Source organism: Ovis canadensis, chromosome 7, assembly GCF_042477335.2.
Source record: "Ovis canadensis isolate MfBH-ARS-UI-01 breed Bighorn chromosome 7, ARS-UI_OviCan_v2, whole genome shotgun sequence".
NCBI classification, from domain to species: domain Eukaryota; kingdom Metazoa; phylum Chordata; class Mammalia; order Artiodactyla; family Bovidae; genus Ovis; species Ovis canadensis.
In genome coordinates, this window is record NC_091251.1 from 96,204,441 (window position 1) to 96,219,184 (window position 14,744).

At 52.6% G+C, this 14,744-nt stretch overlaps 1 protein-coding gene across 4 annotated transcripts in view; it reads right to left on the reverse strand.

The window, feature by feature from the left end:
* The window catches only part of LTBP2 (latent transforming growth factor beta binding protein 2), a 111,109-nt gene that overhangs the window by 40,559 nt on the left and 55,806 nt on the right, over window positions 1-14,744 (reverse strand). For all 4 annotated transcript variants that reach the window (XM_069597067.1, XM_069597065.1, XM_069597066.1 and 1 more), the window contains exons 5-8: window positions 13,663-13,833; window positions 12,941-13,147; window positions 11,867-12,153; window positions 10,720-10,822 (exon numbers count right to left, since the gene is read on the reverse strand). In XM_069597067.1, the coding sequence (XP_069453168.1) occupies window positions 10,720-10,822; window positions 11,867-12,153; window positions 12,941-13,147; window positions 13,663-13,833 (768 nt within the window). The remainder of the gene's footprint in view (window positions 1-10,719; window positions 10,823-11,866; window positions 12,154-12,940; window positions 13,148-13,662; window positions 13,834-14,744) is intronic.

The following is a 14,744-nucleotide window of genomic DNA, read 5'->3' on the forward strand; positions in this document are numbered from 1 at the left end:
ACCTTGCTGGTCCTAACATCAACTGAGCTTATAGAGTTATTGGGTAAATGTTATCTTTATTCAAGAAGTCATATACTGTTGAGAATATAGGTCCTCTATCTTCCATATAGATTCAGCCTTTAGTGGCTTACACAATAGATAGTTCTTCATATATTTATTGTTGAAATAGATTCTTGCAAGTACCAAGAGAGGCATTAGGAATACCTATTCAGTTCAGTCTCTCAGTCGTGTCCAACTGTTTGTGACCCCATGAATCAGAGCATGCCAGGCCTCCCTGTCCATCACCAACTCCCGGAGTTCATTCAAACTCATGTCCTTCGAGTCGGTGATGCCATCCAGCCATCTCATCCTCGGTCATCCCCTTCTCCTCCTGCCCCCATTCCCTCCCAGCATCAGGGTCTTTTCCAATGAGTCAGCTCTTCGCATGAGGTGGCCAAAGTATTGGAGTTTCAGCTTCAGCATCAATCCTTCCAGCAAACATCCAGGACTGATCTCCTTTAGGATGGACTGGTCGGACCTCCTTGCAGTCCAGGATACCTTCACCCAATTGTACAGCCACGTGTGCACTCACTCGGTGCTCCTTTTGTTTTTGTTTTTGGCATGTGGGATCTTAGTTTCCTGACCAGGGATCAAACCCATGCCCCTGCACTGAGAGCTCAAAGTCGCAACCACTGGACTTCCAGAGAAGTCCCCTGGTGTTTTAAAATGTTTTTCTAATCAAGATAGATTTTAGTCCATCATTAGCTGTTATCTCTGGGCACATTAAACACCGAAGGTAGGGTTTGATATTAATGATGCTAGATGTAAGCTGTATTTTCGTATAGCCTTCTTGATCATCTGACTCCTGGGGTCCATTTTGGGTCCCATGTGAGAGGCCGTTGTTACTTTTACCTTGGAATATGGCTAATGACCTGTCAGAGGAGAATCATCAGCCTTGCATTTTTAAGTGATTGCAATTATTCGTATTATCTTAAATCTTGTTTCTTTGCAAGAGTGTTTTAGAGTCACTTCTCCATTTGGTGAGGGTTACTTTAGTTAACTAAGTAGCTTCAGTCGTGTCCGACTCTGTGCGACTCCATAGACGGCAGCCCACCAGGCTGATTCTCCAGGCAAGAATACTGGAGTGGGTTGCCATTTCCTTCTCCAATGCATGAAAGTGAAAAGCGAAAGTGAAGTCACTCAGTCGTGCCCGACTCTTAGTGACCCCATGGACTGCAGCCCACCAGGCTCCTCCGTCCATGGGATTTTCCAGGCAAGAGTACTGGAGTGGGGTGCCATTGCCTTCTCCGAACAGCTAACCACCTAACTGAAAAAACCCACAAGCGGAACACTGCCGTGCGGTCCGTGTTGTGATACCAAGGACAAACACGAGGAGGCGCTGTGTTTCCCTGGAAGGCCCACCCTTGCCTGAGGATGCTTGGAACTGCCTGACATAGAGATCGAGTGAAGCCATAAATGAGTAAAACTTCATTTTCTTTTTTCTTTTTTTTTTTTTAAGGTTAAAGGATTGTAAATTGAAATTTGCCACAAACGGTCTTCCCCAGGCTTTGCATGTCTTCATCCACATGGGGGGAAACAGCCTAAAAGGCCGCAGTGCAGAGATAAGCAAGGGATCTGGAAACGCTGCCGACGTTGAGAAGATGGATGGGGGTGAGGCTGGGAAATGTGAGCGTCTGGCCTGGCGCCTGGTGGCAAGAACTGAGGACAGGGAGGAGGAAAAGCACGAGGGGAAGCTGTTTGGGGAAACTCAAAAGGCGAGCTGATTTATGAGGAGCAGAAGGTGGGAAGGAATGGCGCGAGGCGGATGCCAGGGGGCCGGGAACATCTGGACGGCGCGTCAGAGGCTGGAGCCCTTCGGCGCATATGGTCCGGTCTCTCACAATAACCCCGCGAGGCAGGGGTCATTATCCCCAGTTAACAGATTAGGAAGGACGGTGAAGCTCAGAGGGGGCTGAGTCAGGGTTGCAACCAAGCTTCTGGCTGGCTGTGAAGGGTGCTTCCCCCACCCGGAGAGGAGGAAGCTGGGAAGCCAGGAGGCCAGGTCAGTAAGCTGGTGCCCCAGGGGAGAAATTAGGCAGAACTTTAACAAAGGATTGTAAATTGAAGTTGTAATACATATATACATACGTATACATATTTGTCACGAACTTTGTGCTTCTTTAACAAACAGGAGAGGGGTGGCAGAGAGCTAGGCTCAGAGGAAGGGTGGACCCAGCCGTGGCACCCTCAGGAAACTCTGTGAACGCGGGGAACTTGTGAACTGAGAGCAGCTGGGCTCTTTCGTGAGTCTGGAAACACATGCTTTTCCTGTAAAGTGCTTTCCTCCGGAGAGGACTCTGCCCTCTCACTGGCCTGAAGAGAAACCGTTGACTGGACAACCCTTGGTGGGGGCAGGCTTCTTATAGAGAAATGCCGAAGCCAGTGTTCCTGGTGAAATGCCCACTTTAGCAGGAACCTCAGTGCCTCTCCTCACACCTCACAGAGGCCATGTCATCTATAAGGGGCTGCTTCCCAGCTTCTGTAAGGACAAGTGCAGCATCCGATCCAGAAGAATCTACTTATATCCCTTTGAGGGAAAGAAAATCAAAGGTCAGACGACCATGTGGAAGGGAGAGACCCTGGCTTGGGATGAGAACGCAGCACCCATCCACGGCTCTGGGTGAGATTTTGGCATTGATGGGGTAAAGCGGGTATCACCGGGCACATCTCTCAAGTGCTCCCAATGCACACGGGCCTTCCCTCATCATAGTGATTAAATGTGCTGTCGCTGCCTGTTTGCTTGTCCATCTCCCCTGGTAAACTGTAAGCTCTTTGTCAAGCTCCCCTGACAAAGTGTAAGCTCTGTGAGGACAGGAACCTTACCTTCTCTGTCATTGCTATGTCTCTGGAAATATGCCCAGCACATGGAACAATACAGGCACTCAATCAAAATGGAATGAATAATATAATAGCAAGCATTAAAAAGGCTCGTGGGCTTCCCTGGTAGCTCAGCTGGTAAAGAATCTGCCAGGGGACGATCCCCTGGAGGAGGGCATGGCAACCCACTCCAGAATTCTTGCCTGGAGAATCCCCATGGACAGAAGGGCCTGGTGGACTACAGTCCATGGGGTTGCAAAGAGTCAGACGTGACTGACACAGCACAGCAAAATATCTTGTACTATGGGCTAGGCCCTTTTATAAAGACTTTACAGGTAATAACTTATTTAATCATCATAACAGCCCTTGGAGATACTAATCTTATCCCCAACTCCCAGATGAGCAAACTGAGGCATAAAGAGGATAAGACACATGCCCAAGGTCACCCAGTTGGTGAATGGAACTGGGATTATGAATCTGCCTCCAGAAGACAAATTCTGAACCATCCCTCTACTAACTACAAATGAATGAATGAATTCATGAATTCATGACAAGCCTTAGGAGTTGTCTAGGACAAGAGTACCAGGGTCCAGAGGCCATAGGGTGATACCTGCCCAGAAGGAGACGTATCACTCTTCCTGGGACCTCCTCCTCATTAAGAACAAGGGATCAAGAGAGTGAATGAGAAAAGGAAGGCAGAGTCATCCTGAAAGAGGTCAGAGGAATTCATCAGATGCTGGGGAAATAATCAGATCCTTGGCAAATGCTCCACAATGTGTACAACGGGAGAATCATATAGAATTGATAAAGGACACAGTGAAGACCCTCTGCTCCTCCCATGGCCCCTCAGCCAGATCAAGATAAAACCAGGGTCAGAGAGCAGAGGACTTGTGGATCCGGAAAGACAGAGTGCTGGGCTGAGATTCCCATGGGTGTTTCAAAGAGGCTCTTGCAGAGTGGCCTTGCAGTCAGGACCTTGACCTGAGAAGCAAAAGCAGCTGCTGAGGGGTCAGCTGGACTCAACCTGGACTCCAAGGAGTCTGAACATCCCCAGATGCCTGGGAAGCAGGTCGAGCAGATGTGTGTGACTTTCCTGGTCAGGAAACCTGGGCCACATGGGCCTGGAGCTCAGTCTTCCGGCCCTGGCCTCAGGCCCTGTCCACTCACTGCCAACCCTCCATTGCTCTCAGAAGGAAGCAGAAGGGCCACTGGGTGCAGCCTGCCCCTGCCCTGCTGAGTCTTACCCTCAGCTGCTGGAATCCCCAGGGAGGCCTCAACAAGGGCAAACTAATTGCTGGAGACAGTTTTGGCCCCGACTCTGTTGACAGAGCTTGGGGAGGAGATGGGGGGAGACATATGTCTGGCTACAGGGCTGTTTACAAGCCACGCTGATCTCAGTCTGTGATGACAGATGGTTGTAGCAGGGAGATGTGGAGGGTCCAGAGAACACACACACACACACACACACACAAACACGCTGGATGAGGCTAAGCTCGATACACACGGGCACATGTACAGGCTGAAGCTTCAGTCCTGATTTGCAAACTCTGGCGGGTAAGCTGGAAAGAAAACTTCGACTCTCCTGGGGGCAGCGGAAAGGGTGTTGGTGCTGGGACAGGCAGGCTCACATCTAATTCCTGGCTCCGCTCTGATTAGCTGTGTGACTTGGGGCACACTTCTTAATCTCCCTCAAGGCCTTAATTTTTTTCCCATGTAGAAGTGGGAATAGAAACTCAGTTTATGAGTTGTTGTGAGAATTAACTTTACTGAAACGATCAACATCAGACTAAAGCTAGCTCAGGGCCTGGCACAGTCCCTGGAGATGCTCCCCTAGACCTCCCCCCTCCCTCCTTCCCTCCCTCCCTCCCTCCCTTCCAGCAACACAGTTTTAAGGACAACAAGCTGGCTGGCTGCTCCTTACTGGCTGGAGAGACTTGGGCAAGTAACTCTCTGAGCCTTAGGTTTCTTATCAGTAAAATGAAGATGACTATTCTTTTCTCGGGGCATTATTGTGAACACTAAAGCAAGAAAATGTCTGAGCGTGAGGCTTGTCACATATTGAATATTATCATAATGTCCATTATTCTGGTGGTGAAGTCCTGATGGTTCACCCTCGCTGCTACCAGTGATTCAGAAATCCCACCCAAAGATGGGCTCTGACTGCTTCTTCAGGGTGGATTTGAGGTCAAAATGGGTGTCTCAGCCACTACGAACCATGAGGTAGGGAGGGGTCTGGTCAGATACCTGGCTCAAATGGGTACCACACCAGCCACCCCGACCCCACCGCTCCCTGGGGCTCTCCAGGCCAGAGATGCCACGTGTCAGTGACGCCACGGCGGGGGTAGGAAGGGTGTGAACATGAGCTGAGGCACATTTCCCAGGAGGCTGAGTCCCTTGGAAGCTCTCAGAACAACCCTGAGCCAAAGAGTCATGACTTTTTTTCAGCCCAACAAACTGCAATTCGGAAAATCTCATTTCTTTAGGGCAGGAGACTGGGCTTCTGACCCAGAGTTGCAGGAAACAGGAGCCCCACCCCGGCACAGCTCTTCCCCCGGCCCGGGTCCTCTAGTTCAGTGAATGCCCAAGCCAAGAGGCAGGGGAAGCAGATTACAGAGCAATTAGAACTAGGGGCTGGGGTCACATAGACCTGGAGCTTCAGGGCCAGTTTCATCTATAAAATGAAGATAGGAACACCACCTAGAGGTGTGGTTAGCATGCAACGAAATGAGAACAAGCATGGTGCCCGGCTCAAATCACACCTTCTGAATTAAGAGCATCTAAGAAGGAAGGTTATGACCAACCGAGACAGCATATTGAAAAGCTGAGACACTACTTTGCCAACAAAGGTCCGTCTAGTCAAGGCTATGGTTTTTCCTGTGGTCATGTATGGATGTGAGAGTTGGACTGTGAAGAAAGCTGAGCACCGAAGAATTGATGCTTTTGAATTGTGGTGTTGGAGAAGACTCTTGAGAGTCCCTTGGACTGCAAGGAGATCCAACCAGTCCATTCTGAAGGAGATCAGCCCTGGGTGTTCTTTGGAAGGAATGATGGTAAAGCTGAAACTCCAGTACTTTGGCCACCTCATGCGAAGAGTTGACTCATTGGAAAAGACTGATCCTGGGAGGGATTGGGGCCAGGAAGAAAAGGGGACGACAGAGGATGAGATGGCTGGATGGCATCACTGACTCGATGGACGTGAGTCTGAGTGAACTCCGGGAGTTGGTGATGGACAGGGAGGCCTGGCATGCTGCGATTCATGGGGTCGCAAAGAGTTGGACACGAGTGAGCGACTGAACTGAAGGAGGATGTGGGGCTTCCCTGGTGGCTCATATGGTAAAGAATCTGCCTGCAGTGCAGGAGACCCAGGTTCGATCCCTAAGTCAGGAAGATTTCCTGGAGAAGGGAATGGATACACACTTCAGTATTCTTGCCCGGAGAATTCTAGGGACAGAGAAGCCTGGAGGGACAAAGAATTGGACACGACTGGGCGACTAACACACACATACACACACACACACACACACGGAGGACATGACAGGGTGATGCTGCCGTGACTCACACTAGGATTCTCTGCCCTAGCCCCCTCAAACATCACCTTCACACGCGCATTCTCCCCAGGGGCTGACATCACAAACCAACTGCTGGAACACCCCTTGTGGGCAAGGACCATGGCAAAACCAACCCAAACCAAGGCTTTCCTTCTACTGAGAGTTTCAAATCAATTTCCAGACATCTACATAAACCTCCATCCCCTTGAAAATCAAGTTCCTTCTCCCACTCCTTCCACTCGCTAATTCTTGGTAGGCACGCTCTTCGTGGTGGGGGGCTGAGGACTTCTGGAAACATACCACTATAGAGCTAGATAGCTGCAGTTTTTAATAAGTTGTCCCTACTGCTCAGCTTCCAATTGAGCTCTGCCTGATAGAAACTTCCATACATCTGCTTTCTCCCCCTCACCAAACCACACAGAACAAGCCTACCTGCTCTTCCCCCAACCCCTTGTTTTTTCAACACATCTCCCTTAACTCAGACCAGTGCTCCAGGCTGGTGCCTTGCCTGTCTGTTCAATCCAGTCTTCTGGCCAGATGCTGGCTTTCATGTACACCTGGAATACAGTCCTGGGATGCACCCTCTTGACTGAAATCCTGGTCTAGTATCCTGACTGGTGTTGTCTTTAGGCAGCCCCAACACCCCCACCCCACTCCTTGCTGATTACGGATCAGGCAGTCCCAGGGCATCCCTGATAGCACAGTTGGTAAAGAATTTGCCTGCAATGCAGGAGACCCCAGTTCTATTCCTGGGTTGGGAAGATCTGCTGGAGAAGGGATAGGCTACCCATTACAGTATTCTTGGGCTTCCCTGGTGACTTGGCTGATACAGAATCCACCTGCAATAAGGGAGACCTGGGTTCAATCCCTGGGTTAGGAAGATCCCCTGGAGGACGGATAGGCTACCCACTCCAGTATTCTGGCCTGGAGAATTTCATGGACTGTATGGTCCATGGGGTTGCAAAGAGTCAGACATGACTGAGCGAATTTCGCTAGTCCCCCCCACCCCCCTCACCGATTACGGAGATCCTGATTAGTTAAGCATTAGACACAGTGTGATTTGAAATACAGCTCCTTGGTCCTAGTTGTGTGACCCTGGAGAAGCTCTTTAGCCCTCTCTGAGCTACATTTTTCTCCCCCAACAAATGCGGATAAAGATCCTTAGCTTGCAGGTGGTCATGACAGTGAAGTGAGATAATGCACGTGAAAGCACAGCATAGTGTAAAAATTCATGAACTGGCAGCTATAATTGTTTTTTTCAGAAGGAAAGTCGTAGAATTCCTTGAAGGGGCAGAGCAAGAGAATCCACTCTCCCTGGAGATACAGGAGGGGCTTGGGTTCCGAGGTGAACTCATCCCATGCCAGGCAGATGGAGAGATGGTCTTGTGGCAAACAGCTGGGGCCCACCACTGCGGGCTGCATGCTGTGTGCCAGCCCCGCCTGCTGCAGCAAAGGGGCCTCAGGGTTGACACGGCCAGTGCCAAGCCAAATGGGGCAGCGGCCAACTTTCCAGTCAACCCAGATGTCTGTCTTTCTCGGGTAAAAACTCAAAAATGTGGCCTCAATCAAAGTGGTTTTTGAGGGGTGTGTGCTCTCCTGACCCTGGTGTGGGGATGGCCGCAGCTCTTGAGCCGGGACGTTTGATAACTGCCCAGGGGTCAGGAAGATGTGGCTCAGGCCAGGTCCTGGCAGGTCAGCTGCATCTGCCACTCAGAGTGAAGGGAGAAAGGGTGGGGGGACCAGAGGCTGGCCTCGATTGACTCCTTGAGCTATTTCCTTGAGAAAGAAGGCATCGAGGAATTTTTTTTTTTGGAAGGAAAAGAGATTTGTCTGAGCCATGTAACTGAGACATCAAGGCAGTCCTTTCCCATGTCACAAATAGCAGCATTCTGCAGGGACCTTCTTCAACCATCCTGTACAACCTCAAGAGTCAAAGGTGATTTAGGGAAAGCTATGAAGTCACACGTGGCTCCTCCTCCACCCCAGCTTCTGGTTTTATTACTTCCCTCATCCCTGATTCTATTAGACTACCTTGTTGGGAGCAACAAAACCCTTCCCTGAGGGGTGCAGTAGTGTTTTTATCAGAAGAGAAGTCGAGGTTCAGAGGGGCAAAGCCACCAGGGCTGAGAACGTTCTAGAACACAGGAGTCTTGCCAACCATTCCCAAATCCACCCCAGGCGCTCACCTTCTTTTTCCTGAGTCTTGCACAGTAGTTTGCCTGTCTTACCTACTTAAAGAAACACTCCTCACCCCGGCTCCCCAGGCTCGGGCGTGGAGCTGTCTGGCACCCTGTCAATGCAAACAAGTTTCCCCAGCGTCCTGCCCCTTCTCTCCACTATGCCCAACTGCACTTTACCACATTTTAAATGTTGACATTGCTCTGTCTTTGTAATTTCTTGCTCAGTATGGGGAATGCTTAACATTCCAGGGTCTGCACCCTGGTGCCCAGCTTGCTGAGATGTGCTGAACACAGTCAGGGAGGTGGTGTTCGGAGGCACTACCTGGTACAGGGAGGGGGTGAGGCCTCAGCCTTGGGGGTGTTCTGCTCCAGGAAATGTTCTCACGCGCTTGATCTCGCCGGTCTATGCAATTTTCTTGGGTTATTAGGCACTTCCCCACCTCTCTGGCTTACTCTAATAATACTTTAGATCTCATCCTGGATGTCACCTCCTACAAAGGCCTTCCCTGATCCATCAGTTTGAGGAAGGACCTCCTAGCCCACAGTGTACGGATGTGCAGGCTGCACACTGCACAAAAGGATGACATCTGACAGAATCAATGGCATCCTGCATTTGTCTAATTATAAAGACTATTTTGAACACATGGAAGGGGCACCTTTCACTCATTTGTACAAAGGTGCTACAGGAGCTATCTGTGGCCCCAGCTCTACTGTCTGCAACCGCCCTCCACCACCAGACTGTATGCTTGAGAGGGGCGGCACTGTTTCTATCTGTTCACTGTTTGGTCAGGGCTGCACACTATGGGTACTTCATCAGTGCTGGGTGAATGGCGTGTGGTGTGAGGAAGTCTCGAGGGTGGGTCTGACCGGGAGGAAGAAATGTGGTGAAAACATCTCTGGCCTGCAGGGGGAGATGCTGAGCAGTTCCATACTCTTCCCCTCCAGGCGCTGGGGCCAGTCCCTTTACCCTTTTTGGAGGGACACTTTCTAACGGTAATTATAACAGCTACCATGAAATGCCCTAATGGTAGGTACAGGCACCCTCTCCCTGACTCTTGACAGAGGCCCCACGAGGCTGGCACTGTTCCTGCCTCCACTCCACAGATCGAAGACGAGGCAGAAAGAGCTCAGCAGGTGAGAGCTGGGACTGGTACCCATCATGTGTTGGACACTCAGGCCTGGAAGCTAATTACTATCCTGTGCTGCTTCACCAAAGAGTCTATCACACTGTCAAACTGTCCGCATATTTTTTTAGCCTGGAAAATATGATCACTGCTCCACAGGCGAGTCTGAAGTAAGGAACAGTCCTGCCGCTCCCACCTTCGGGCTCTGGGCCAGGCCCCCCACAAAGCTGACTCACGGAGTTGACTGCTGACAGGCAAAGAAATACCTGCCAGGCCTGGGCTCAGACCTAGGAGGGAGACCTGCATGGGGCGGGGAAGGGAAGACAGGCTGAGTGGCAGGAGCCATACTCAGGCACAGGAGCCTTGCCACCCACCTCCCAACTTTAAGATCAATGCCTGTGAGAGCAGCATTCCTGAATTCTCAGGGCTCAGAGTACACGAGGCACGTGATGAGTATTTGCTGACTGACTGACTGAATGAGTGAATGAATATGTTAGGCTATTTCATCATTGGAAAGAGGGCCAGAAGCGGAGTTTCACATACCCCAAGGGCCAGGCTATTCTGGGGCAGGTGCCCAACCCAGATTCAAAGACTGGGAGGTAGGAAGCAGGGGGTGAGGAGGAGAGAATGAAGGAAACATTGAGTCACTAAATCAGAAACCTCGGGGCCTCTGGGACCTGGGCAGGGGGTATGTGGAAGGGGTTGAGGAGTATACCAGGGGGCCCAGCTTGGGATGGGATTCCTAAAATCTCACTCAGAACAACTGGTGAAGGCCATCAGATGGAGCAGGCAGGTCACGTTGGACCCGGCTGTGGGTCTGAGCTGTCAGGAGCTTCTGCCACCAGTCAGAAGCAGACCTGGAGAGCCTGCCCAGTTTACCAGCCTTTTCTACCTGCCTGGCCTCTGAGACCCTGGTGGGAGACGCAGGGTGGGGTGTGTGTGTGGGGGGTGTCTGCTGCAGAGGCCAGAGAGCTTTGCTCACAACCCTGGAGCCTGGCACCCAGCACTCACCTGGTCTGGGTGGACATGGGGCACAGGAGGTCACCCCCCAGAAGGCCCCCACGCTGCCGCAGCAGTCCTCTTGGGCTGTCAGCTCCGGCAGGGGATTGGCACACTGGAGAAAAAAAAAGGACCATGGGCACTCGTCACCTGGTTCCCTCTCCCGCACAGAGATGTCCCAGGAGAGGCTGAGTCATGAGTTCACCCCTCACATACTGCCGGAGTATGCCCCCACCCAAGGGAGGGGAGGGGAGGGGAGGCGTTGTCCCAGAAGGAAGTGGAGAAACCCGAGGTCCACCCTGCCAGACACTAAGCTTAGGGGACGGGGTGGAATTGACACACCCAGACAAGATCTTCTCTGTGAGGTCTGCAAACTGCCCCCCATCCATGCCCCGAGTCCAAAGACACAGGGGTCCCGAAGGATGGGCTTTCCTCCATCAAACTCCAGAGAATGCCAGGACCACCTCCCTCAAGCAGGGCCCATGCTCAGCAACACTGCAGTTGAGAGGCTCCGGGGACCCAGGATCCTATCCTTGAGCTACTTCCCACCTGTTCCAGCTCCCTAAACTTGGGAGGGGTTTTCAGAAATGCCAAACTGCAACCCTAGGGAAAACCATCCTGAGTCTGGCTTAGCCCCTATAAAGATAAAGGGCCTGGACTCAGAAAAGCTCACTTGATTTCCCATCACTGACTGCGGATCCCATCAGTGAAAAAGGGAATGGATCGTCTTTTATCTTCACATGCCCAAGGCTTCGGGATTTAATCTGCATTTGCTGATTTTACATCTCTGTTACTCAACTCTCCAAACTCCTTGCCAGATCTAACAGCCCCTCTATCCATGCCCCGGGGGTCCTATACTCAGCTCCAGCAGAGCTCAGGATTTGCTGGGACTCGAGGATGCCGATGCCCCTGCAGAGGGGGCCTCTCTTGGGTCCTCTTCTATCTGCCTGGCATGTACCCAGTGGAGCATGGGTTGGCTTGCCCAACCTCTCGACATTCATGGCAATTTTATGCTCTGAGTTTTCCCATCTGGGAAATGGGAGACCCTGCAGACTCCCACATTCTCTAAGAACGAGGAGGAGAGAGAAGGAGGAGCGGCACTGAGGGAGCAGTCACAGTCTCAAAGCCCCCAGGGCTGGGGCTGGAGCCACGATCTCACCTGTCCGTTTAAAGTGCTCAGGTAGCATCGGCCCAGCAGGGCCGGAGTCCTGGGCACCACTGGGGGAGGTAGCCGGGGAGCTTCTCCGGACCGGGCAGGGATGCGGTTGCTGTCCCAGCGGCCGTGGCCGGGGCGGGCGGGGAGCCGGGGCGAGGGCCTGGTTTCCACGCTGTTCTCCTCCGGGGCCTCCTCGGCCTCGCCTCGCACCCGAGCCACCTGGTGGATCTGCACCGAGGCCTCCGGCGGGTGGCGGATGTGCACTTTCACCAAGGAGGGGTTCACCGAGGCTGAGCAGAGGGGCTGGGGTCAGAGGTGGGGACACAGGGCCCCACCCTCTAAGGAGTGGCATCAGCCCTGGGCCACGTGGGCCCCTGTGTGTCTCCCCAAATCTCTCCTCCGTTTCTTCACTCTCTACCCAAACCCCAGAAGAATTTCTCAGGGAGGACAGGACAAAGCACAGACTCCTTCATTCCACACCTTCCTATGAAGAACCTTTGTTACCAACTTCCAAAGTACCTTCCTGATTCCACCTCCTCCCACGATCCTGCACAGCCCTTGGGCTCCAGCCCAACCAACCCTGCGTGGTCCCCACCCCATGCCTTTGTTTAGACCAGTCCCTCTGCCCTGGAAGCCCTCCCACTCCCCTCTGCTTAACCAAAACCAACCCATTGTTTAAGGCTTAACTGAAGTCCACCTCCTCCAGGCAGCCTTCCCAGAACACTCAGGGCTCGGGTCTCTCTCCTGATCTCCTACAAAATTCTGTATTTTTTGCCCTTTATTTGGCACCTAATAATAGAGGCATCTTCCCTCTCCTGACCAGGACCCATGAGTTCCTTAAAGTCAGGACCTACCCTTAGACTCTATTGTCTTACTCGTAGCACCCAGTAGAGGGTAAGGGCAAAAAATATATAAATAAATAAATTTATGAACTCAGAAGGAAAGGCAGAGAAAATTTTAAGGAATGAAACTGGGCCCTGAGGATGGAGGAGAAGGAAGTGCTGGAGACTCAGTTTCCCATCTCCTCTGTCAGGATGCCAGCACCCACCCCACGTGGTTCCCCAGGCCCACACTCACCCAGCTGGTTGGAGAGAGGCAGTGTGAAGGTGGACTGCTTCAAGGGGCTCTCCAGCGGGGCCCTGTGGCGGGGGCCCCTCTCTGGAGGCTCCTGGTCCAGCCTGGGGGCGGGCAGGTGGCAGAACTTCCCGGTGGAGTTGGCGGGGCACCAGCACTCGTCCCTGCCGATGCAGCGGCCCCCATTCAGGCAGGGGATCTGGCAAAAATCTACAACACCGACCTCAGGGTGACTGGCGGCGGAAGCATACAGCAGCACCTACAATGTGGGCTGGCAGGGTTGGGGGAGGGGGGTGACCAGGCCCCCAAGTCTGATGGCTTCCGGAACCCGGTCCCCTCGGAAATGCAGGGACTTTCCAGGAGGCCTGGGAGTGAAGGAGGGTGGATAATAACTAGGCCTTGCCTTTCCTCAGCCCCAAGGTGACCTGGAGGATGGTGAGGGAAGTGGCCCTATTTACTGCTTCACCTCTCTATGAGGAAACCGGGACTCAGAGAGGTTGTGTGACCTGCCAAGTCACACGTGACAGAGCTGGGTGAGGACTCAGAGTTGTGTGATCCCAGACAGCTCACGGGAGCCACAGTAGGAGAGCTCCGGGCTTCCTTCCTGCAGAAGAGCTGGGCTCCAGGCCAAGGCAGGCCGGTCCCTCTGACCAACTGCCTCCCCACAAACCCCCACACCCGCCCCAGGGCCAGCCAGGAGCCTTCTGAGCTGGGAAGGGACTCACAGATGCGGAATCCAGACTTGGGGTCATGCCCGTGACCGCTCTGGCTGTACAGGGTGGTGGTGTCGCCACGCTCGCAGCTGTTGGCACAGCGCCCGCGGGCACAGGTCTGCTTGCAGATGGTGGGAGTGAAGACGATCTTGATCTTCCTGATTTTCTCCGTGAGATTCAGCCCTGCAGAGAGAGGGCTTGGGTCCAGGGGGCAGGGCTGAGAGGCACAGCTGTGACCTCCAGAGGCTGGCTAGCAAGGCCCACACAGAACTGGCTTGAATCCATCCCAAGGGCATTTGCTAAGTCCCTCCTGGATGTAAGGTCCCATAGTGGGGGCAGGGTAACAGCTCACGGTCCAACATCTCCTGAGGGATGCCGATGGGCCAGCAGCTGAGTTCGGGCTTCATGCACAACGACTCTCAACCCTCTGGAGTCTTATTTTAGGTAGAACCATTGAAAATTGCCATCTTTGTAGGTTAAGGTGGTTGAATATTGGCCATGTTCCTAGATCCCAGTTAGCATTCCCATCTGACAGGTAAGGAAACTGAGGCTCACTGAGGGATAGATTGTATCCCATGTCACACAGCTAGCAAGGGAGGCAGCTGGGCTCTGAACCCCAGTGCAGAGAACAGAATGTAGCTCAGACTTGCCAGCGTAGACAGTTTTCCAAGAGAATGCCTGAAAGAACGATGAGAGTCAGGTTTTGGAGGCCCTAAGGGCCAGAACGCGCATAGGGCACTTTATCCAGCTGGTGGTGGGAAATCATTGACAGTTTTCAGGGAGAGGTCAAAAGGGAGTGGGGGTGTTATGTCCTTCCAGCGGGGGGGAACAGGTGATTGGGGAGGCAGGATGAGCAGTTGGGAGGTCACTGTAGCAGAGTAAGAGGAGGGCGCTTCATTCAACATGAGTGGTGACAGCAGATGTACAAAGCAAGGGTATTCATTCCATCCTGGGGGCCAGGGAGGGAAGCCAGGAGGCAGAGGGGCTGAGAAGGGAACTATGAAAGGTCTGTATAGACTTGACTGTGAAGCAAGCAGAGACAGAAAAGAAGGCAGAGGAAAATAACCTTGTGTGCGTGTGTGTGTTTATGAGAG